Below are 24,175 nucleotides of genomic sequence, written 5' to 3'. Positions count from 1 at the left end.
TGTGTCCTTTAGCCATTAGACCTTATCAGCACTGCTGGCGCCTACCCTGATCCACTACATCACACTGGGACCCCTGAATCACCCAGATAACCCGTGGTCCGGTGGGGACCTATCCAACCTCTGTTAGCTGTCCAGGCTAGTACCGAAGCTGTGTCGTCGCTCACCACGTCGACTCCGCATCGGGCTAGAGAACCCTTGGAGCCTACTCCAAGCGATAGGAGCCCCACCCTCCAAGTATGAATCATACCCAATCAGATCCATGGCCTTAGAGGAAACTTCAACGGGGATCCTTTCACTTTCATGGATCCTTCCAGTACAACTACCCACGTGCTCTGTGGCGGGTCGTGTCTGCACCGCGACAAACCTTACCTCCCCCAGCAGCCCCGACGCTAGCCTCGATCCCCACAGAAGGGGAGCCTAAAATTCATTTATATGTATTTAGTTATATTCCCGAACAGTTCCGAACACATCCGAAGTTCGTCACTCGCATGTGCAACTTCGTAGTCGGAATAACACAAAAAAAAACTCCCTACACGAATATACATAATTTTAAATATCTCTCACCTAACCTAACCAAACGTTTATGTTAGTTATAATTATTTAGATGTGCGAAAATCTATACTTTTAAAAAATAAATAATTAACAAACGACGTAGCTGACCTAAGTTGAGCAAACATTTTAAGCGACGATCACCTAGACGCGTGACAATCTACTCTTTCGGAAGAAAATAAACGAATTTTTTGGAGAGTTGGAATATTTTAGCAAAACAATTTCACGCATTGTTTACGTATGAATGACGTAACCTAAAAAAAAAAAAAAAAAAAAAAAGCGTTTACATTTGAAATTGCAGATTTGAGAGATAGTATCGGGAGGAAGCACGCACGCGGGTTGTTCCGGCGCCCCACTCCCGGCCAATGAGCCTCAGGAGGCGGCGCGCGCCGCCGCGGGGGGGCAGGTTTCCTGGAACTCGCGGTGCGCGATGGGGAAACCCCCCCAGGCAGTCCGTGCCCCGCGTCAGGGCCAGTAGCCTCGCGCGCGGGGGGCGAGGAGGCATGCCGCCCGCGGCATCATGTCGCTCTTCAGAGGCAGCTGCTTCGGCCAGGTGAGCCACCCGCAGTCTCTGACACTGCTTGTCGCGGGGGGGAAAATATTCACGAACCCACTGATTCACCAGTTCTGTTCGCGCCTGATGACGGGGACAGATGCCAGTCCAGGGTGTCCGCAAGGAAAAAAAATATTTCGTACCAACTTAGGCGAGAAAAAAGTACTAGATTGAAAAAAAATGTACTAAATTATAATTTGTTATGGTTTCAACAATTTAGGAAGTTATTATGATATTGCAATGCTCGAACTTAAACATCACACCGCACACACATACATTCCATAGTTTTTAAAAATAATTATAAAACATATTGGAGTTACTGTAATATAATTATATTAAAGAAAAAAGTACTAGATCTGAGCGTAAATGTACTAGACCACTAAAAAACTTATGAAAGTACAAGATATGGTAGGAAAGTACCAACTGTGGACACCCTGTGCCAGTCCCCAAAACGTCGCAACTGTGTTCGTCGGTGTTGTCGCCGTTATGTTGTCCATGATATCTGTTTCACTTCATCGTTGTGTTTGCTGCGATGTCCAGATTTTGTGGTCTGTCTGTATTTACTGTTATTGTTGAAACTGTCTCGTCATTGCTAGCCGAATGTGTTCGTCTGTGCTGTTATTATTTTTCTCGTGACTAAATCACTTCCACGGAATTCTTGTGTTGTCTGATATTTGTGTTTGAATGTGTTCGTCTGTGCTGTTATTATTTTTCTCGTGACTAAATCACTTCCACGGAATTCTTGTGTTGTCTGATATTTGTGTTTGAATGTGTTCGCCTGTGCTGTTGTTGTGTTGTCCATAATACCTGTTTAGGTTCATCGTTGGGTCAATCTGTCTGACATCAGCTGATTTAAGCCCGCTTACACGGTACAATATTCCTTACAATATTGTAAGCTAGGAGTCGTACTGGCTCTACTACTAATCGAATTCAAACTGGATACTAGTAGCTGAACGAGCTGGGTTACTTACTGGTTTTGCGTTATAGACTGCGTCCTATTTTCGTTGCTTGGTGTGTTCCAATATTTAAGGAGTGGACAATCAGAACTCATGAAAACAGCATGAGGGGTTGTTTACACTTTCAAGCGCGCATGTCGTGAAAAACATGGACGGAAAGAAGTGGAATAGTGACCAACTCCCCGTTTTAATAAATGCATACAAAGAAGAGCCTTGTTTGTATGCAGTAAAAAAATGTGAATTATCATAATAAAAAATTTTTGTGGAGAATATTCTCTTAACAAAACTAGTAAGGCAGCTAGAATCGTGTGCAGCAGAAACTTGTAGCGCACCTAGTGTTTCAGCTTGTAGCCTACACAGTACAGAAACCAGTAAGCATTCTAGTAAGCAAACTAGTAGAAAATACTGTACCGTGTGCGGTGGGCTTAAGACTTGTTTTCTATGGATTTATTATTTTATTATTTCATTTCTTATTTTGCATTTATGAATTTTTTTCCATGACAAACAGTGCAAAGCTGCAAAGTGCAAACATCTTAGCCCTTAGAATCCCGCATTTTGTAGGAGTAATTTCATGAATATGTAACGGAAGTCGATGAACGTAAATATGATACAAAGATGGCGGACCCACAAGTACCAACATAAATCCGTATATAGTCACCTTCGTAAACATTAGGGTAAATACCAAACGTATTGGTGTGCCAAATTAAACTTTATGGAAGGGAAACTACTCTCGAATATATTTGGTAAACTAAAATAGTCATAGTAAAAATAATCCTGAGATTTAAAATGCGTAATAAAACTGGCATTGCACTGTTTGATTATATATAGGCTTCATCGCAACCCTCAATTGTCCGTATAGCGCAGTGGTCGAACGAACGGTTGATAAGATCAACGGGTAATTTTTGACGTTGTTCAAACCTTGTCACTGGATAAACTTATTTTTTAATAGTTTCATTATATACCTAACAATCGTTATCGGTTTATAACATGTTTAAAAAATTTAATAAGTATTTATTTTATATTCGTGGACTATAGAGTTTTCAATTAATCTTTTGTGTTTAAACTGGGACCGCTCCAACCTCGGATAAGAAAAATATACAAAATATACAATACGAATATAATAAGAAGACCGTCTTGGTTTTCAGTTGGCCCAGTGGTATCATTTTTCAGGGTGATATTTCTACAGCTTTTCTTCAGTGCAGATTCTTTCATGTCACTTCGTGGTTTGCCCAACCTGTAAATAGCATATTTTAGGTTAATTAAATTTAGGTATTTACTACAGTTAGATCATTTTCTAGGTCCTCAAGCAAATGTTTCAACAGTCCTTGCTGGTAATACCTCTTTAGGTTGGCTCAGATAATACGGAACCTTGGGTAATCGAGACACTACTGTATTTTCTTTCTCGGTAACTGCACTTTTTCCCCAAACAAATATCTCGAAAATAAGATCACACACAGAAAAACGTTTCTGTACTTTTTCAAGATTCCTTTGGAAACCAGTTGCCAAGAAATAGTTTGTAATACTGTGGAAATATATTGTAACTTTGTAAAACACATCGCTATGGTAATTTTTGCCTATATGAAATACGTTTTTCGAGATAATCCTAAGCATTTCTTACGAAAGTTGGTGCATAAATTTATATTTTAATTGATGTTTCATTCAAGCATACATTTTCTAAATTATGAAAAATATAATCGAATATTCAACGATTGGACTTTATTTTGATTATTTATGCTTATTAATATGTGCAGTTAATACTGGAACTCTATTCAGGGAACGGTTTACAAATAAATTTAAATTGGAGGTGCTGGGCCAACACAAAACATAAATGCCCTGGTAAAAATCCGAACCCATTATTACTGCGAACACTATTTTGTAGTTATGCAGTTTTTTTTCATGTAAATGTACAAATTTACAAATATGTGTAACTTTACATGAATATGTCTGTTTCATTTACAAAAAAAAAAAAATTGCTTCAGGAAATTTTGTATGTGAATCAGATCGACATATTGTACTGACGTGTTACACGGCATTGCAGCAGGCATCCTCAGGTTTCAGAAAGCAATAACTGGTTTTCTCAACCGTTAAAATTCCTGCTTCAATGCAGAGCGAAACGTTGGTAAATTTGCCACCGGTGCAACTCAGCCTCTGAAGACAAGATAAGTTTATTAGACAACGGCCGCGAAAGTCAATAACCTACTTTAATTTTGTATAAGTAAAGGAAGTATTTCCTGCGCCTGGAGTCGGAGTAAGGATTGGAATTGTTGAGGGTCGCCATCTTGAATTGTGCCTTCACGACCGCCATCTTGGATAACCTTGATATTTGACCCTGACCTTCAAATTTGACAATCATTTACCAAAACGGTCTCACAATTCACCCTAATTGACCAAAAATTCTCTAAAGTGACTTAAAATTTCCAGTATTTTTTTATCGCGAGCTTCAAAACATGCCAAACATTCGCTAAAATTGACTCGAAATTCACCAAAATTTACCCAAAACTAGCTGGAATTAACTCAGAATTTTCGTTTTTTAGGAAACAAAATTACCAAAAAAATCTCAAAAAATTCGAAAATTCAAAAATTTACATTTTGGAGGGAATCTTTCTCGTCAAAAATTCTAAATTCTATATTCCTCAAAATGCGATCGATTTCCTTCCTTGGTTTGAACCTTTGTTCGTGCTTATAGAAATTAAAGCTTAAAATTATGATTTAAATTCTTTTTCCCATTACCTTTCGTAGAGTTTATAAATTAGTATCATTACGATAAATGACTACAAGAGAACTGTCTGACTAAAAAGATATTATACGCAATATCACTATGCCTACCGCGTAGGCAGTATTCGATGCATCTTATGATTACTATAGTGCCAAGCATATAGGCCAAGTGTCTCCGAACCATGAGGTCTTCTTTCTCAATGCTACGTATGCAATACGTCCAAGTAAATACCAATGAAAAGCATATAGAACAAGTGTCTCCGATCCACAAGGCCTACTTTTTCGATACTTGTCATGTCATGTACAATGTCAGGATACAGGCAAAGCGTCTCCGAATCACGGAGCCTTCTATTTCGATAGTTGCCATACCTTTGGAACAAGCAATGACCTATTTCAAGCAGACAAGACATGAGTCTCCGAACTGACAGACCTACAGTTTGGTTATAACCTATTTCAAGCACATAGACCAAATAATTAAGCATGCTTTACATCTACTAAAGGACCGCCCCCCAAAACGTTTTACTCTTACTTAACGACCAAGAGGTTCTGAACCATTATATCTTCAGTCCTGACTACAGACGTGACTACGCACATTCATCTAGGACACAGTTTTGAGCGAACATTCAACTCGGTAAGATACGATCGGTAGGATACGATCGAATACGATAGGATCCGGCTCCATATGGCTACAATAGCTCCAATTGTTCCAACTGGCTTTAATTATTGCTCCAACTGAATTTTGCTCTAACTGCTCCAGTTGCTCCAACTGCATTTAGTTCCAATTAGCTACAATAGCCTCAATTGTTCCAGCTGATTCCATTCAAATTTGGCTCCAACTGGTTTCAATGGTTCGAATATCTTTCTCATTACTCTGTAGCCTACATAGTTAGTCATTGGCTAAGTTTTTTTTATACTTCCTTTAGATATAAATTAGATTACGAGAAAACAGTCTTAAGATAGACGTTATCTTATGATAAATAAAACATTTTAAAAACCAAAATATAATTTATTTATAATTTTATACACATGCAGGTGATACAAGTCATTATTGTATGTAACCCGCACTTCAAAGTTCATAAAGTATAGTACATATTTATTTCGTGATAGACACATTTTTGGCATTTTTAAAGCAAGTAGAAGTCTAAACTGGTCGATCGATATGTTAGGATGTTCCCATGCGTGTAATCAATCACTTCAGCTGCTGTCATTTTCTTACATGTTGTGCATTTTCTAATTTTTTAGTATTATTGATTATTTTAATTGAAGAAAGTGTTAACTATATTTTAGTCTCAGTATGTGTTTAACATACGTATGACTACGCAAATGTTATACTTGAAAAGAAAAATAATTACTTTAAAACATAAAAAATCACAGTGGTTACGATGGTTTGCAACAATCGGCAGTACAACAATTTTAGTAAAGTTCCTCACCTTAAAAGTGTATTCCTGTTACAAGTAATTTTATTTTTAAGTTTAACACGGCTAAGCTTGTAGACGTTTTGAGTGGCCGAACTACAACAAAATATATTTTTCGTGCAGTATGGATAAGGAAAACCAAATAGACTAAATAGGCCTAACTGAAATTTTTTGGGTTAAAGGCAATGCGCGTGGCTACTGCGTGATATGGTTTAAAATTCTTTCAAAAAAATATCTAGTATAAGTTAGCCTTTTAAAATCTTGCAAATTATGATTTTTTTAAAAGACCGGGTAAAATTAAATTTTTTTTTCTAAAAGAAATTAAACTATAACACATAGAAGCCAGTAAAATTGACTTTAAACCTAAAAAAAAAAAAAAAAAAAAATCCCCAGTTTTATATTCCATTTCATTCTCCTTATCCAAACTGCACAAAAACATTAAAAGTACAACATTGCCAGCTAATTATGAAAACGTATGCTATGTATATATATTTGATCATTTAGTGAATGTTCAGCCACTCAAAAAGCCGAAAAGTTGTTTAAAAGTTTGTAATGAAAATATATAAATAATGACCTGGAAAGAGACATACACCCTTAATAGAGTTTAGTACTTAACCTACACGAAACTGAAGAAGGTTAAGTACGCGATAGGTCCTTACTGGCCGTGGCTGTTGAGACATCACGCTCGTGCGAAGTGAGTCGTGGGTTCCGGACCACCTACCGGCATGACACAACTCACGAGCACCGAATTGCTATCAAGCGTGGTTCGCAACCCATCATCATCATCACGGACAAGCCGTCCGTGCGTGTAGCTGACTGCGCGACGTCAAACCTCATTCCATTACAACGGCTTGATTACCCTAGTGCGCAGTTCAGTCTGTCTGTGGCGGGCGGGAGTCTTTGTGGTCACGTCGCCCGCCTACACATACACATCTCACTTACAGTGGCACTCAGGGGCGCAACAACTACATTTCTAAAAGGGGGGGGGCAATATACCTTTTTATAAAGAATCATCGATCCCCCTATTGTAGCGGGGGGTGGGGGAGTCCTCCCCCGGGAAAAATTTGTATTTCAAGGTGGAAAATGGTGCTATTTAAGCAGTTTTATTATCTAAAAATTGATTACACAGCACTTTCTTTGCTCCCGTTTGCCCCCACTTCAGAAGGGGGGGGGGGCAATAAAACCCTTGCCCCCCCCCCTTGTTGTTGCGCCCTTGGTGGCACTAGACGTCGCCTCTTGGACTGTCGGCCTGAAGACCTAACACAGCCGTGTTATCACAAAGAGTTAACTTGTTTGCACAACACACTTCGTTCATTTAAGTTTAGTCAGTGTGTGGATGTTGTACAATAAAATACATTTTCTGGGTTAATTATTTGGTTGGGGGAAGTGATGGACTTACGAAATGAACCACCGCACACCCCCCCCCCCTCCACCCCTCCACCAGCCGCCAAAAAAACATACACACCGTCCCTGCGCAGTAGCGGCGCTTGTCTGCCTGGGCAAACATACGGAGTGCAGAGCTACAGGATAAACCACGCGATTTAAAATCGGTAGTGGCAGACGCAGGAATTTTTTTCCGGAGGGGACATAGAAAAGAAATTATATGAGTTTAAAACTGAGCACGTTGTTATGATTCAACCTTAAGATGATCTCAATTATTTACTATTCTAAGACAGGGTGATAGGGGGCTCAAGACTAACAATGAAAGACAGTTCAATATAGAGACTTGATTTAATGTCACGTACTATTATAGAGTTAGCGGTCACCAAATTAGACAATTATCGGGGAGCCTCGCTACCACACCTCGGCAGGTTCCTTACCCACGCTGTGCTGGGTCGCGCTCGCGGCAGGAATTCGACGACGGACTGCGGCGGCCGAGGACACGGCGCTCCGTGGTTCCGGCGTCACGACTTCAGCCGTCCAGTCGCCGGTGACCAGAAGAAGCCCCTCCTCGACGGTGGCTGTCGTTTTTATTCTTCCGTCCGCGTCCGTGTTGATGTTCCGTGTTGTCCTCTTTTCTCTCGCAGCGGCGGTCGGCCTTCGGCGACTCGCGTCGCTGTTTCGCTGGCGGTGTTGAAACTGCTGACACCTCGTGTTTGACTCAGGGCGAGCCTCGAAGCCGCTTGCCAGAGTGCTCAGAGCGAGTCATAACAACGTGTATCCAGAAGAATTTTACGTAACTATTGACTCTATCCAGGGGCGTAGCCAGGGGGGTGGGGGTTAGGGGTTCAACCCCCCCCCCCCCCAGCACCAAATCTTTAATTAATTTCTTATTCATCACTCAAAGAAATTTCATATTAAAATTAATAAAAATTTTACCATTACAATATTTAAATTTAAGTACCGAAAACTGCTAAAATAGCACTATTTTACACCTTAAAATCCAAATTTTCCCGGGGGAGGACCCCCGGACCCCCCGCTTTAAAACGGGGGGCCATGCTTCTTAACACCTCCCATACACAAATCCTGGCTACGCCACTGACTCTATCACACTGAAATTTGGGCTTACAGTATACAGTATTAGCCGTAGGTGACATGGGCTCTCACACAATAACATCACTGATATTTTGCTCATTTTTTCATAACTTCGGGGATGAGGTTACACCCGCAAGCGTACGCCACTGAAAAACTGCTCATGATTTCCGAGTGGTGTATGTTTACGTAACGCATTTACGAATGCACTGAGAACGGATGAGAAGTTATGTTTCCAAAGTGAAGAGAGATATAATATGTGTTTTGTTTTGAGGATAAACTTTAGACATGAAACGCCTGGCACAGATTCTTGAAACCATTCAAGGTACTTGCATTACACCCTTATCTTCAGTTTTCCTCCATATAATGTTATGTGTTATGGTTACCGCTCAGATATCATCGTTTTCCCGTTTCGACGAGAAGACTGCGCGCTAGATCAGAGCCTTGCGCTTGGAGGCTATACCGCGCTAGAAACACTAGCGAGCGTCGCACTTATCGTCCCGCCCCATTGACATTGATAAAAAAAATGATAGGCGGATCCTTTTAAGAGCACTGTCAACCTAAACACAAAGCCTAGCTTTATGAACGCCGTCTTTGTGTAGATGCTAGAAAATCTCCTGTGGACCTCAGATACGAAAAGCATTAAAATACGTTACCTACACGCAAATATACCTTATTCTTGTTCAGTCCCTCATGTATAGTTTTTTTTTGAGAGAGAAAATGGTTATATCAAACATTTCCAGGATAGTATTTAAAAAACATAAAATAATTATTATTGCTGTCAAAACCATTGTATAAAACTTTTGCAGCCTCACAATATGCCATTTCATTGATTTAAAAAGAGCTTCGCTGGTAACAGGTAAGAGGTAATCGTAACACTGAGTAAGCTGACCGCTGGCGCAGCTTTTGTTCTGTAACGAACTCATTTAAATGGACGTTCGCACCGGTGCCGCACCCCATCGTCATTTAGTTGAAGTGCCGGAGCCTCTCGTCGAGACTACTAGTGCCATCTAACGTGGAAGCAGCGAACCTCTTGACCCCGAATGGCGAACAATTACGGTTAACGAGCGCTCGCTCGCTCGCCGCACTGCCGAGGCTTTGGTCACAGTTAACGAAATAATTGTTCAGAGTGTTTTCGCACCTACGGTGAAGTGGCAGCAAGCAAACTGTTACATAAAAGCTATTGTTGGTGCGTGAACTGCCCCGCACACACGTTTCACAATTTTTTTTTATGCTGACAATGTCAGAACGTTGAGGTGTGCATACTGAGTGATTGCGTTTGTACGCGGAACATTCTAGGAAGCGGAAATGTATCACATAAACGGATCTCTCGTGACAAAAGAGTGTATGGCACGCATGCGGATACCGGACCTGTACGGGTTAGCTCGGCAATGCAAAGCTTTTACGTTTACGTACGTCGCTCCGTGCGACCAATAGAAGCCAAGAATTTGGTCGCAGTGGTAGCCATGTTAGTTAACGTTTTAAATTGTAAATATCTTGTGGTTCAATGATCCGTTTCAGTTTTTTTACGATGCTCGCTGGAGCTTATAGCGTGGTATCGCCTCTAAGCGCAAGGCTCTGAACTGGCGCGCAGTCTTCTCGTCGTGCATAGGGCAACTGTAATATTGAGCGGTGACCGTAACATTATATAGCATAGGAATAAAGGTAAAGGTTAATACAAGTCCCTTAAATGCTTTCAAGAATCTGCACCGGTTGTTTTACGCCTATAAAATGTTCTGAAAACACGCCTTTTGCCATTTTAACCCTTTTAAAAATATAGGTTATTAACTTAATCCGAAATCAAAAGTACTTTTTGGCCCTCAATTAATTCTTAAATGCTTTTCGTAAACAGACCCCACTCGGATAGCTTCGAGTAGTTTTGAAATCGCGTTGTTTTGCCTGAAGCTCTGCGCACCGTGTGTGTGCCTGGGTAGGCGGGGCCCGTAAGTACATCCTTCAGCCAGACTTCAGAATGTACATCAATAATACATCAGTCAGCATAATAAACTCTTCTTCCCCCTTCCCATCATAATCCTTCGTAGAAATTCTCCATAAACAGCGTTGTTGTTAGTTGTTGCTTGATGACTTAACATTTAAACAGTCGAATAAAGATTTTCAAGATTACAGAGAATGGATAATGGAGTTTTGTCGATTTGTTGCTGAAGTAAAAATAACGAAAATTCCAACAAAAAAAAACATTGAATTTTTTAAAAATTGCAATGTAATAAAAAAATATGTGACCTCAATTAAATTTATTTGGGTTTTAAGCAAACACACTTTTCATACCGTATTCAAAATAACGAAGGGTGTTTATTTTCATATAACGATGGTTAATACTCCGGGTTCAAGCTGGGAAATTAACTTTGTTACGACTGTTTTCATGAACAACCACTGCAATATGTTCGGCCACACTCAGCAGTACACCAACGAGTTCGAGTAGATAAGTTAGTAGTTTGAGTTAATTTTACAAACTCAATACGTTAACACCAGCGTGGTTATATTCGGAGATGTTTTATTATTATTATTATTATTATTATTATTATTAATTTTTCACTAGTTTCTTTTATCTCGTTTAATTTGCTTTGGAGGTATTACTGTTTTTAATGGAAACAAACTCACCCTATTCTCACTCCCCTCAACAGTAAAATCTCTACAAATAAAAACTATAAATAAGGTTACGCTTAAAGTATGTAATTTTTGCTCAATTTCTAATCTCTTTCTAAATTTCCTTCGAATACATAGATTACTGATATGAGTACAAACCTACCATATCTTTCACTCCCATAGCGGTCAAATTTAAAACAATGAAAAAATTGCACTATGTTACTCTTCATGTAGATGGATTGTTCTTGCTCCGTTTCTTATCGTCCGCTCTAGTAGATTCTAAGATATAAACTATTCTTCAATAAAACCATTAGGGATGATATTTCGGAAAACATTTTTAAAAATTTGGATGTTTCTCAGTATCTTAACTTCTGCTTAATTCAGTTCAGATATATGAGTTATTACCGTAAAAAACACACACGCTTACACATATATACATACATATCATAGTAGGCGTACCCAGGGGGGGGGGGGTGTTTTGGGGGTTCAACCCCCCCCCCCCCCCCCCCGAAATAAGGCAAGAAAATTATGAACACTCATGTCATTCGAGCTCAATTTCTAAACACAGAGCAACGAGAGAAATAACGTCACCAAGCAGCCCAATTCTTAAGTAAACGTAAACAAATTTGAATTACAGTGGTTGGTCAGTCTAAATTTCTTAAATCGCGGTGATTGGTCTATGGAATAATCAGTTCAACTCTACTTTGATTATGTTTTAGATTTGCTTAGTAGAATTGGGCATTGAGTAACAGTAGTGATTGCGACCTATTTTCATACAAAACTCTATAAAACTATTAAAACATGGTGGGGAGGAGGGGGGTGAGACGTTTTTTTGGTCATTTTGTCAAGTCAGGTACTTTCATTTAAATACTGTACATCTGTACGTATAACACGAAGAAAAAAATTTGATTATCGCAAGGTGCGTAATTTTAAACGACTGTTATAAACATTGAAAAGCTGAAATGTAAATTTCTCGCCTCAGATGAAAGGGACCTCGTTGAGTGCAACGTGGTGTGAAGTTGTGTTTGAGTCAGTAACTTAATGGCCTCAACTCAATGTGTAGGTGTTTTTAGCGAATATTGTAATAGAACAATATAATTTAATATATAAGTATATTATACTAGCTGCCCGACCCAGCTTCGCACGGCGTATATATGGGGAAAAAATGAGACAAAATATCCCATTTAGAGTATAATAAATGAAATAAAATGGAATTAATTTCGACAAAAATGTATTACAATGCTTTGTAATGTACCGGAGAGAAAACGAGTAGCACCGATGGTTTCCCGATTCTCGAGCACGCAACGTACAACTGATGTACCCGTACTTCGCTACGGCAGTCTACAGGCAGAACACTTGCGCCGCTCATTATACATGCCCCTCCTTGTGGGTACGCCACTGCCGCACCTCGAATGGAAAAAAAATCAAAGCAATGCTCGTTGCCATGGAGACGCAGAAGGCATAAACAATGCCAAATCCCGCTGTCCCACTGTTGCCCGGGCTTAACCACCCTTGGGAGTTGATTTTCGGAAAACGCCATCCTGCATAACATGAGGAACATTACTGTCAAGTTCAAGTCTGTAGGATATAAAATTAAAAAAAAAGGCAATTTTTGATAGTTAAAGTCCCCGTAAAATTTCAACGGTGATGAGGACTGCACTAACAGTGAATTAGTTGTTGCCATAGAGACGAATGAAGCATCAAAAAAGCAACAGCCATTGCCATGGTGATTTTCTACCAAAAACTGGAATTTTGATATTTTACACCCCCAAAACTCCCAAAACTCCTTTCGGAAAATCATATCTTAGTGAGCGTCTACATACATCACAAAATGAGTAGCCTAACTATGCTAATATTCAATCGGTTGAAAGATTTCAAGTCAATCGTAATGAGTCAGTCAGTGGTATTTCGCACAAATATATTTTTAAATTTAAATAATTTTACATAAAATAATAATTAAATATATACAGAAATATGCCTCGAATTGAAAAAAAATCGATCTAAGCAATGCCCGTTGCCATGAAGACGCAGAAGGCATAAACAATGCAAAATCCCGTTGTCATGGAGATGGAGTACCCACTGTTGCCAGTGCTTAACCACCCTTGGGAGCTGATTTTTGGAAAATGCTGTCATTAATCGAAATGAAATATAGCCTATACATAAAGTTGGACAAAGTTACAAATATTTGTGCGAAATTTCATTCAAATCAATGCAGTAGTTTCGGAAATTAGCCCGGACAAACATCGTGACACGAGATTTTTATATATAAAGATTTAATTCTGTTTTGCTACACTTTAATTGTAAATCCTGAATTACAACAGCCCGTCGCATCCGTCCGTCATCCGTTCGTCCGTCAGCCGCCAAGCGATATACTACTTATATCGCTTCACTGCTTGGATTTTGGCCTTGAGCGGTATCCGTTTAGCCAGAAATATCAATTTCATTATTATTTTTCATCATCTTTTATCGCAAGTGAATATTTTGAATAAGTCTCAATTTTACTCCCATGCCTTACCCGGTACTCGAACCCAGAACCTCTCCCACCATAAGCCGGTGTGCATCCGACTACGCTACGGAGGTCGGCTGGCGATTTACAACACTCCGCTCGTCCGTCATAATATTTCTCCATGTCAATGCTGACAACTGTTGAGAAAACTTAACAATTTGAGGGGGAAAAATTTATCGGAGTTTTTTTTTTTTTTTTCGGTATGTAATTTCACATTTCCAGAGTTACCATACGTAATTATAATACTTCCGTGTATTAGACCATTTTTGTTTCAAAAAAGAGCTTTCGAAATGTGTCTAAACGTAAGCTAAGAAATGATTTTGGAATCAGCTAAACAATTAAACAAACTTTAATACATTTTTATATAATATTTCATATTTATTTATATTTTAATATTTAATATTTATTATTCATCCGTTCACCCGTCAAAAGTATAAAGTTACCAAGCTTTAGACGGATGAGTGGATGACATTTTTCAGTCCATCTTATTGGGTGCAGGTCACGTAATTGACAGACGGATGACGGATGGACGGGCTATTGTAATTCCGGCCTTAGTTGCTAACACCCTTACAATCAAATTATACAGCAATTATTCTATTGTCCTGCCGTCAACTTATTAGGAATAAGTTTCTAAAGTGAGTACGTAAATTCGTTAAGTTAACTAATTATTTTTATATTTTTGTTAAATATATATCTTTTTGGGGGGTTTTGTAGGTATTTTAATATTTTAATGTAAACTTACTTAAGTTAATTGAAAAAAAAATACGTACATATTACATATCAACAATAGCCCAGGTTAAAAAAATGAAATTTGAGACTATTATATTAATTTACTCAAGAAATAATTATTTTTTGTTGTTTATGCAGTTTTTCTTAAAAATCTGGAAGAACACCCCCCGAAAAAAATTCCTGGGTACGCCTATGATACATATAAGTATATGTGTTAGGTAAAGACCTTACCTACTAGCAAACGAGGTTTCAACGAAATCCGTTCACTAGTTTTTGAACGATCGATGCCGGAACAAACAGACCAAAATTTTAATATATATTTGAGTTCCAAAATAATGTAAATAACTTTTTCTTGTTGTGTTTGCCCTTCATAAATCAATGCAATGAACAGACGTTTATCAAAAAAGATTTATATATAAATATAGTTACGATTTTATAATGTGGGGAGAACTGGGTTCGTAAGGTATAGCCCAATTAAGGTTTATTACACATTTATTGATTACTAATATTTACATTAATAACAAATACTTGTACTTAAAAATTGTTATATTTCAAATCACTGGAACTTAAAAATGTTTATTCGCAAGTTCCACAGTTCGCACTCCTCACTGGAGCTAGGTTCAACAATGGTTCGCCCCTTACCTCGCGCCTGTCCATACTCACACAGTCTCGCGCCACTCAGTCGCCGCACTTTCACGATCCAGCCAAACTCCGCGTCGCGCCACTCTCTGAAGAAGGGGGGGGGGGGGGGGGGGGGAGTGGTATCTCACCCTCTTCGCCGATGTCTCACTTCCCTTCGCTCGGAATCCGCTCGGAACTCCCGCCGCACTGTCAGGGAACTTGTCGCGGCACTCTCGCTGCACTCACGCGGCACACTCTCGCCGCACTCGCGGCACTCACCGGTCCTCACCGTCGCGAGATTCTGTCGCCCAAAACTGTCGCGTAGGCCGGCGTCGCTGCTTAAGTAGTCTGCGGCGCCCTTCTCGAACCGACGAGAGCAGCTGTGGCGAGTCGCGTCATCCCGGGCCGACCCGTCGCCCGAAGCATCGGGAGTAGCGTCGCTCGTTCACGCGGCGGCCCGCGGAATTCCCAAGGCCGCTCAGCGATGGTTAACGGCGCCGAGGCAGGACGACGCGCGGGGAGCGGAGGGGATATAGCGACCAGGGACGTAGCCAGGGGGGTTTTTAGGGGTCCAAACCCCCCCCCCCCCCACCCTTAGCCCAAATCTTTAATTAAATTTCTTATTCATCTCTCAAACAAATTTCATATTAAAATTAATAAAATTGTTACCATTACAATATTTAAATTTAAGTACCGAAAACTGCTAAAATAGCACTATTTTACACCTTAAAATCCAAATTTTCCCGGGGGAGGACCCCCGGACCCCCCGCTTTAATAGGGGGGGGGGGGGCCATGCTTTTTTACACCCCCCATACACAAATCCTGTCTACGCCACTGATAGCGACGGCACTTGTAATCTGGCCAGGCACGCAAAGGCATGCCTTGCGCCAATGGACAGCACATGACGTCAGTGTCCATGCGGGGCACCACCAGCCAGCTCCGAACCTGGCATCGAAGTATGATCTCTCTCGTTCTTAACAATATTATGACAACTTCTACATTTCCTTTGTCATTTGATTTGGCTGTATGCTGTCCCATTTTCTTCACCTCATTACGAAATAGTGAAACAAAATATTTTTAGTTTCTAAGATCAAGTTTCGAATCTCCCAAATAAAAGTGTTTGGAGACATGCTTAGACTTTCCCTCATTTTCATCCAGTGGTGTAGTTGCAAAAAAAAAAAAAAAATTAAGTTTTCTTTAGTGGTATGTACCTATAGTAAAATATTCCTATCGGTTTAGCCTACATGCGCAGGTATATTTTGAGGTTCATAATTCTTTGAAACATTCTAGAAATTTTAGGAACATGCTAGAAACTCCTGCGACCTTCTTTATGTTCAAAGCCTCCTATATAAATATGCTCTCAAACTTTCGAAAAGAATCGATTTAACATTTTCGCATATTCCAGGCAGCAAAAATGTTTCAAAATTTTATATTACATGCATAAAGCATTTTGAAATAATTTTGAGAATATTCTCGATGCAAATGACGTAGTTGTGAGCTTGATATTTGATTGGCGAGTAAATTGTTCTGTGATGCGCCATTAGTGAAAACTCCATGAAAATAACATACCCATTTACTCCTATGAGCTAAGCATTAAAAAATTTAGTAGTGCCTTACGATAAGGGTTGCAATTATGAAATAAGGTTTTACAATATATTTAGTTTTTAAAAGATTTGCAACAATCCGAACGTGCTCAATATTGTGTCTAAAAAGGGAGTTGTTTTTCTTTTGCAATTTTTTTTTCATTCCTTGCAGTAATGGTTGCTCGCATAAAAAAAACTATTTAGTAGTTTTGCGTTAGTTCTGAACAGATTTAATTCAGTGCCTACTAGAGGAGTTAGATTTTTTTCTCCACAACTTTTTTTTCACCTTTTTACAGTAAAGATTTGTCACATCAAAATTGTTTTAGACAAAAGTTTTGATGATTGGTATTTAGAAAGTTTACATAATCTTAACGGATTTGATACTGTTCCAACTGTTCCAACTGAGGGAGTTATGAATTTTTGTTAATTTTTTTTTTTTTTTTTCACCCCTTGCAGTAATACTTGGTCGCATCAAAAATTGTTTCAACTTAAGTTGCATATAATATGTAGAATGATTAGGTACTATAACGCTGAACGGACTTGATAAGGTGGTTAATTGTAACAACAATGCAAGCTTAAAATCAATTGTGACAGATTGCTTCTTCGAAAAGTTGCTGTTGGAAAAAAAAAAGATTGCTTTTGTTTGATTCTTGTGTCTCCGCTGTGAATAATGTTTACTTACCAAGAACGCCAACCCAGTGACGCTCTAGAAACCGTTTCTTTGGAAAACCCCAGGACTTGCGCGCACAGATGGCGGGTTCCCACACTACTCCTCGAGGCTCGTAAAAGGCAATATCGCGTCGCCTCCCTTTCGGCTTCCCGTATTTATTTATAAGCTTAAGATAAGTTAACTGCGTGCGGCCTTTCTTCGAAACTCTTTCGCGGAACGAAGTGGGAGAATGTCGCAAAGAAAGTGCAGGCATTTTTCATTGATTGCAAAAAGATTCTCGTAGCATGCACTGGGGAAGGAGTTTCTCAAAAACCTTCATCTACGAATACGAACTTGTTTGTATATGTCAGTGATTTAGATAGGAATTAAAAACAAATTAAAAAAAAATGCTGTTGATTAAAATAACTGAAAATTTTTTAACTTTGTTATTTTGAGTGAGACTGGACTGCAAACCATTATACAGTTGAACTGCGAACTCATTGTACCGTAGGTAGTTTTTACCCGCCCCCAAGGACAAGAGACCAATAGCAATACAACAAAATTCAAATGACCCAATCATATGCAATCCGGCGGGAAGGTAAACTGTGAAAACAGCTAATGTAGACACCAACTTATTCGTGTACAGTAGTGTGGAGTTCATCCTGGTACCAGAAAATAACGTGATATTTTCAGGTCTGTAGTAATCCACTGTCTAAAAATTAAAAATTGGAAACTGCTAATTGTACTATTTATAATTGTTTAATGCAGCATACTTTGCTGTGAGCAGTATATTTAGAGATTGTTAGAGACCGGAAGAATTCGCGGGTTCATTTCGCTATGGGTTAAAATTTAAATACATATAACTGTGCGATAGTTCTGCTACTGGCTCACGGTTTATCTGGAGTACTCTGGACCAATGAGAGACGCTCAGCCAAAGAAGTGTCGAATCACAAGGAACCCAGTTGAGACGTCTCACAAGTCAGCAGCCAATGAACAAGTGACATTTGGTCGAGTATGTATAGGACAATTGAGTTTATCCTAGATGTCGTTGAAACCGCAAATTTTTCCGGTCCCTAAAGATCGTTGTGTTTGCTAACATAATAAAAATTATCACAAGAACCTAACAGAATTAGCTTCGTCAGCAACGCGCACGTTTTTAGGTCTAATTATAAAGCTACAGATTGTAATAACGTTATTTATTTACCACATAGTTCGAAGAGATTTAGGTATTCCGATTACTATATTCCGAGAAATGCTATGTAAGTCCTGCGGGAAAGACATGATGTGCTGTTAACGTGTTTACGTGTGGAGGGCCTGATGCCATAGCGAACCTAGTAAAATTTATTAAATGTTGGCAAACTGTGTTTTAGTTGTATACGTAAAACCTGAATTGTAATTTTACTGTATATTAATTATTTTTAACTATTTTTGAATTCTTTAGAAATAATGTATATTGTTTTTCAGTGTAAAGGTGTCTGAAACTGAAACTAAATTTTTCCAACATTTAAATAACCAGTACTTGGTTGGCTGTGGTGTCAGACCCTCGGGTTTTGAGGTCATTCTTCCACAGTGATAAGAATCTCTCTCCTCAGAAACAAGAATTTTTTTTAGCTCTTCTCCCCCCTGGACTTCCATAATAACGTTCCGTGGTCCGTCCCTTCAGAGGGAGGAGTGGGAGGGTTGGGGGGAGGAGACCCGGGCCGCGAATACAACACCGTGACGCGTGACGTGACAAGCGAACGCTGCTTGGTCACTTTCCTCGTCGGCTGTTCTCGCTTCCACGGGCTGGTAGCTCACGCTGTTTTATTTTATTTTTATGCGTATGACATCTTAGCTCTCGATATACGGTATTTGGTAGAAGTAATTTCAAAATTGGAATGGAACGGAAAAATGTGTAACCACGGTGCTACCATATGTGGCGGATTGTGCGAACCAAAATTCACAAAGTAAAAAAAAAGTAACTATAGCATTAGTTGTTTAGTGAATTTTCATTAGATGGGCAGTGTTTAAATAAAATTAATAGTCAAAAATAAGGTCCAAAGCCGGGGTTTAGTTGTTTTTTTTTCGAGTCTCTTCCACTTTTATCGGAACCGTTGTATTGTATAGTTTAAAATTTCTGCAAACGGAATGATTCGATAGTCGACGTAGCTGCTCCAGCAGCGAATTCTAGCGGTGACTGCGGAAACTACGTGTGATTTCGCGTTAAGGAATTTAGCTGAAAACACCATTTGCGTATATATTTATAACGCTTGCCATTTTTTTGAAAGAATTCTACGTTGAATTTCGTGTCTGTGTTTCGTATTAAGATTATACTTGCCTCGTGAGAACACATAAAGTGGCTTTTTTTTTTTTTGTAATATTTTGAAGAAAGACTATACTTATTGCAGCCGTTAACATGTCGCGACTTCTGGAAAATTTATATTTCAATCTTTGTTTCATTGTTTATGGACCGCAAAACCAATGTCTACTTAAATGTCTTATGTCACATTTTCATGGACAAAATAACTGTCAATATATTTCACAAATTACTTCCAGACTGATTCATGACATAAAGAGATGGAAAATTTTGATCGCATTCATTAATGGGAAAAATCGGACAAAGGTGGTAGGAACAATTGTGGCTTTAAGACTAAAATTCCAAAAATCTTTTTACCTCCATAAATATTACAAATATTTAATCCGTTTGACGGTATTATACCTTCTATTGGTAGGTTTTGATAAAACTAACCATTATTTCTACATAGGGGCAAAAAATGTTTTTAAGGTCAGCGAAGTCCATAACTCATTATTAGGCACAGTTAAAAATAAGTTAAATTATTGTTATCCTCCAAATATTATCTAAAACTTTTGTCTGAAGCAATTTTAGATACGATCACCCAGATGCATTTAAAATTTAATCTTGCAATATTGGCAAGCAATTTGCACAGCGTAAACACTATAGGCCTATGAATAGGAATTTACCTTTTCTTTCCAGGATCATGTGTGTGTTGGATGGTTATTGAAGTTGAGGAGAAAAGTATCAATAGTTCGTTTCTGAGAAGAAAGCGTGAAGGTGCCACATATATCTGAAGGGACATGTATTTTTCTCTAAAAGATTTCGAGAGTTAAAGCACTATAGAATCTTCTGTGTTTCGTGATTGTTCGAGATTATTTCAGGTACATGTCTACTGTCAGCACACCAATCACAATATTCCGTGAGGAAACAAACTCGTCCTGAATGGCCCGGTAAAACAGGGCAATGACTTATCTTGCAGACGACCGCCAATTGCAAGGAAGAAACCGCTGGCACGGGCATGCCATCTTGCAGTCTAAGGAGCTATCAGATTTTTTTTTTTCGCGAAAAAGGTCTGTCCCCACTCATAAGCAGAGACCGGAAAAATTCACGTATTCTATACAACCTTTAGGATAACCTCCATTATCCCCTGCTTTTCTCCAGCAAACACACGTGTTCATTGGGTGCTAACTTGTGAGGCGTCTCCACTTGGTAGCTTGTGATTCGATGCTTCTTTGGTTGATAGTATCTCATTAGCCCAGAGAGCTCCAGTTAAACTGCGAGCCAACAGCAGAATCACCAGAATGGTACACATTTTTTAATTTCATCCAATCACGAAATCAATCCACGAATTTTTCCGGTCTCTTCTCATAAGTGAATCAGAAAAAGAAAAAGAAAAAATCTCAGCGTGTTTTCTGCAGTTGCCTATGCTTAACCGATGAGTAGAGATTATTATTTATTGCAAACATGTTTTGCACCAATTAGTCTGCAATTGACTGTAAAAAAAAATTTTTCTTCCTCATCTCACACGCCATGTTTAATTTTAATTTTCTCGTCATTACTATTATTTCCGGGCTAAAACAAACAAAAAAATTAACGAGATACCTATTTTGCATTTTGTATTTTAACAGATATTCTCTGGCTGTTATGTGTTAAAAAAAAATGCGTGCAAGTGATCGTAATTATCGTCACTTGCGCTACTTTTTTTTTACATCCAATATATATATTTCATTTTATCAGTATCTGTTGAAAATATTTGTAAGACAACAACAAATGCAAGGATGTTATCGTGTTAATATTACAGTTTTAGCCGTTCGATTTATTAATTATTATATCATTAAATCATTTAATATTTAATGATTAAAAAATTAAAAATGGTGTCACCTGCCGTGTGGAATTCGTATATATATATATATATATATATGTGTGTGTGTGTGTGTGTGTGTGTGTGTGTGTGTGTGTGTGTGTGTGTAAATTTGTACGCATCGCTCATGTATGAAAACTCAGAAAATTATGTTTCAGTAAGTGATCCCAGGCAGACAATAAGTTTCTAGTGTGAAGACGACTCGCCTGATGAGCGGGGACCAGGCACAGCCGGGGGTACGGGGCCGCTCCGCCGCCACGCGCCATGTTGTCAGCGCGCGCAGCGGCCGCCGGCGTCCCACTACCGCGTCTCGCTCCGCGGCCCGGCGCGCGCCTTCTCCCCGGGTTGGCCGGATCAATCGGCGCCCGCGTGACGTAGTTCCGGGAGCGGTCGATATTCCGGCTCGCGGCGGGCGGGGGGGAGGGAGGTGACGGGGTCTCGTCCGCCCGCGACTAGTGTGAGGGGGAGGGGGGAGGGGGGGGGTGGCACTCGCCGACACGCGCGCGCGTGCACGCTATTGCTCCTCCAGCTCGTAGTAGCCGGGATACATCTGGTAGTGGAGGGGGGGGGGGGTGGGGGAGTGCCTACTCGCTGTTCGCTCCGCCCCGAAACGATATGTGCGATCACAGGGGATTCGGATGCTTCTTCTCTCAAAAGGTAAGCTACGGATGGAAATAAAAAATAAAAATATATCACGTTGCTCGATTTTTTCCTCCCTCCTTCCCCCTGATTAATTTTCTTCCCTCGCATTTCGGAGCGTGTCCGAAACGGGTAGGATTTGTGAATGCGCCCTGCCCATGTCGGGAGGTCATTCACCTCTCGCGCCTCTACTATATAGTGTACGAGCAGCCGTTTCCACCCCTCCCCGCGCCATCCCCACCCCACGGGGACCCAGACGGTCTGCAGAGCCACCTAGCGGCGGACGGCGGAACCTGGTCTTAGCGCGCGCCTCCCCTTCGCTTTTTTTTTTCTCCTGCCCCTCTCCGACCACCCCCGCGTAACAAACTCTGCACGGGGGGATTTTTTCGTTAGTACAATGCACGGCCGCCATGTAGCGTTTTGAACTGCGAGGGCTCGTCGTAGTAGCGGAGGGACGTGGCGTATGATTATGCGATGAGGCGGCGGGCTCGGTGCAGGCGGGTGTGCGAAGTGTAGTGCGTGCGGGAGCGATCATTGAGCGGGTCGTCAGCCGAGGATGAAGTACCTGTGCGGCCTCAGCAGAGACGCGGAGTGTGATCTATGTGTAGGTTGCATCCTATACGTGTATGTGCTTGTGTTGGGATTGCAGGAAGGTTGGTAGGGTTTGCATGATATACCTCTTAGACATAGACAAGTCACAGCATCATTATTGATCCGCATGATTGTCATATAACCTTTAAACTTTGCAGCTTCACTTGAGAGCCTTGCGTTGTGCATTTTTTTTTTTTTGTGTTTTGCAGTCGTGTGCATAAAATAATTCATAATTCATTTGACTTATTGTGGATATTGTGTGTACATGTAGTAAATTTATATGATTTTAATAATATTTACAGAATAATTTAATTTTAATTTTTTTAATTATAGTACGATACAATTTTAAGTTAGCGTAATCTTACGTATCTTATGTATATTTTAAGTCTAGTTTAAAAGTGTAATGCATACAACGAGCCCAAAACTAAAATCAAAAATTTTGCAGGGTTATTTGCATATTTTTGATTTCCAAACACCCTCCCACATAAATTGAGCTACCCTTAATGGAATTTTATACAAACGGCATTTCATTAATGCGGCATTATTTTATTAATTGTTCTTGATATGCAAGTGTTTAAGATTGTTGTAGCTTAATGACTAACACAAATTGCTGTTAATTTAGTTGCTTATATGAAGAGATAATTGCTACTTACTTCTCATACAAGTGTTGCGACTATTAAATTTTCCTCAAAGTATACCTACTTAATTATTTCCCAATTGCATAAATTTCTGTAAATGCACCATCAATTTAAAATCCATTTAACTATTTTCAAACGGCTAAAAATGATATTCGATTACGTACTCCACACAGTAAGCCTATTAATAAAGCATGTACCTACTTTGAAATTCGGGTAGGTTTTTACGCACAAAATATGCCGCCCCTTGTACTGTGGCGAATCATGACGAGATACACATCCTCCCACAGTATCGGGTAAAGCGCTGCTGTGGAGTGATTTCGGAACGCTGTCGGGGCAACATCGATTCCCGCGAACAGCTCTTGAAAATGGAGTTGTCCACTGCATCTCTTTATCAAATCCACAAAACGGCAAACGTCAGTGTTGACATTATTCTTTACGGAGCCTGTACTATAAAAATTATCAATACTAGTAAAATAACTCATAAAAAATGTATTTCTCATTATGATCGATTCCTACTCATGGTTCTAAATAGTTGTTAAATTTAATGGTTAAAACTTAAAAACAAGTTCCGGTTCTTTTTTAATTTGTTTTCCTGCGAGGAATGTTTTGGTGTCCCATTTGATGAATATGATATGCTCTCTAAAGAAAGGCGTAACCTTAAGAACTGAGTCAAATTATTAGTTTAATATACAATGAGCGTATTCAAACTTAGAATACGCATTTTACAACCATCCAGTTACCCTGCACCCTTATATAGTATCACGCTCGAAGACGCTGTCTCAGAGGTAGGGTGTGTTGAGGCTGATTCTGGGCGGCAGT

The 24,175-nt window shown here is 39.6% G+C and overlaps 1 protein-coding gene across 1 annotated transcript in view; it reads left to right on the top strand.

The window, feature by feature from the left end:
- Nucleotides 1–1,069: 1,069 nt before the first annotated feature.
- Nucleotides 1,070–24,175, top strand: part of LOC134535358 (rho GTPase-activating protein 100F) — a 92,498-nt gene continuing 69,392 nt past the window's right edge. The window contains exon 1 of the mRNA XM_063374429.1: nt 1,070–1,102. Within this exon, the coding sequence (XP_063230499.1) occupies nt 1,070–1,102 (33 nt within the window). The remainder of the gene's footprint in view (nt 1,103–24,175) is intronic.

This window comes from Bacillus rossius, chromosome 8 (assembly GCF_032445375.1).
Source record: "Bacillus rossius redtenbacheri isolate Brsri chromosome 8, Brsri_v3, whole genome shotgun sequence".
NCBI classification, from domain to species: Eukaryota; Metazoa; Arthropoda; class Insecta; order Phasmatodea; family Bacillidae; genus Bacillus; species Bacillus rossius.
This window is presented reverse-complemented; position numbering and strand designations above follow the sequence as displayed.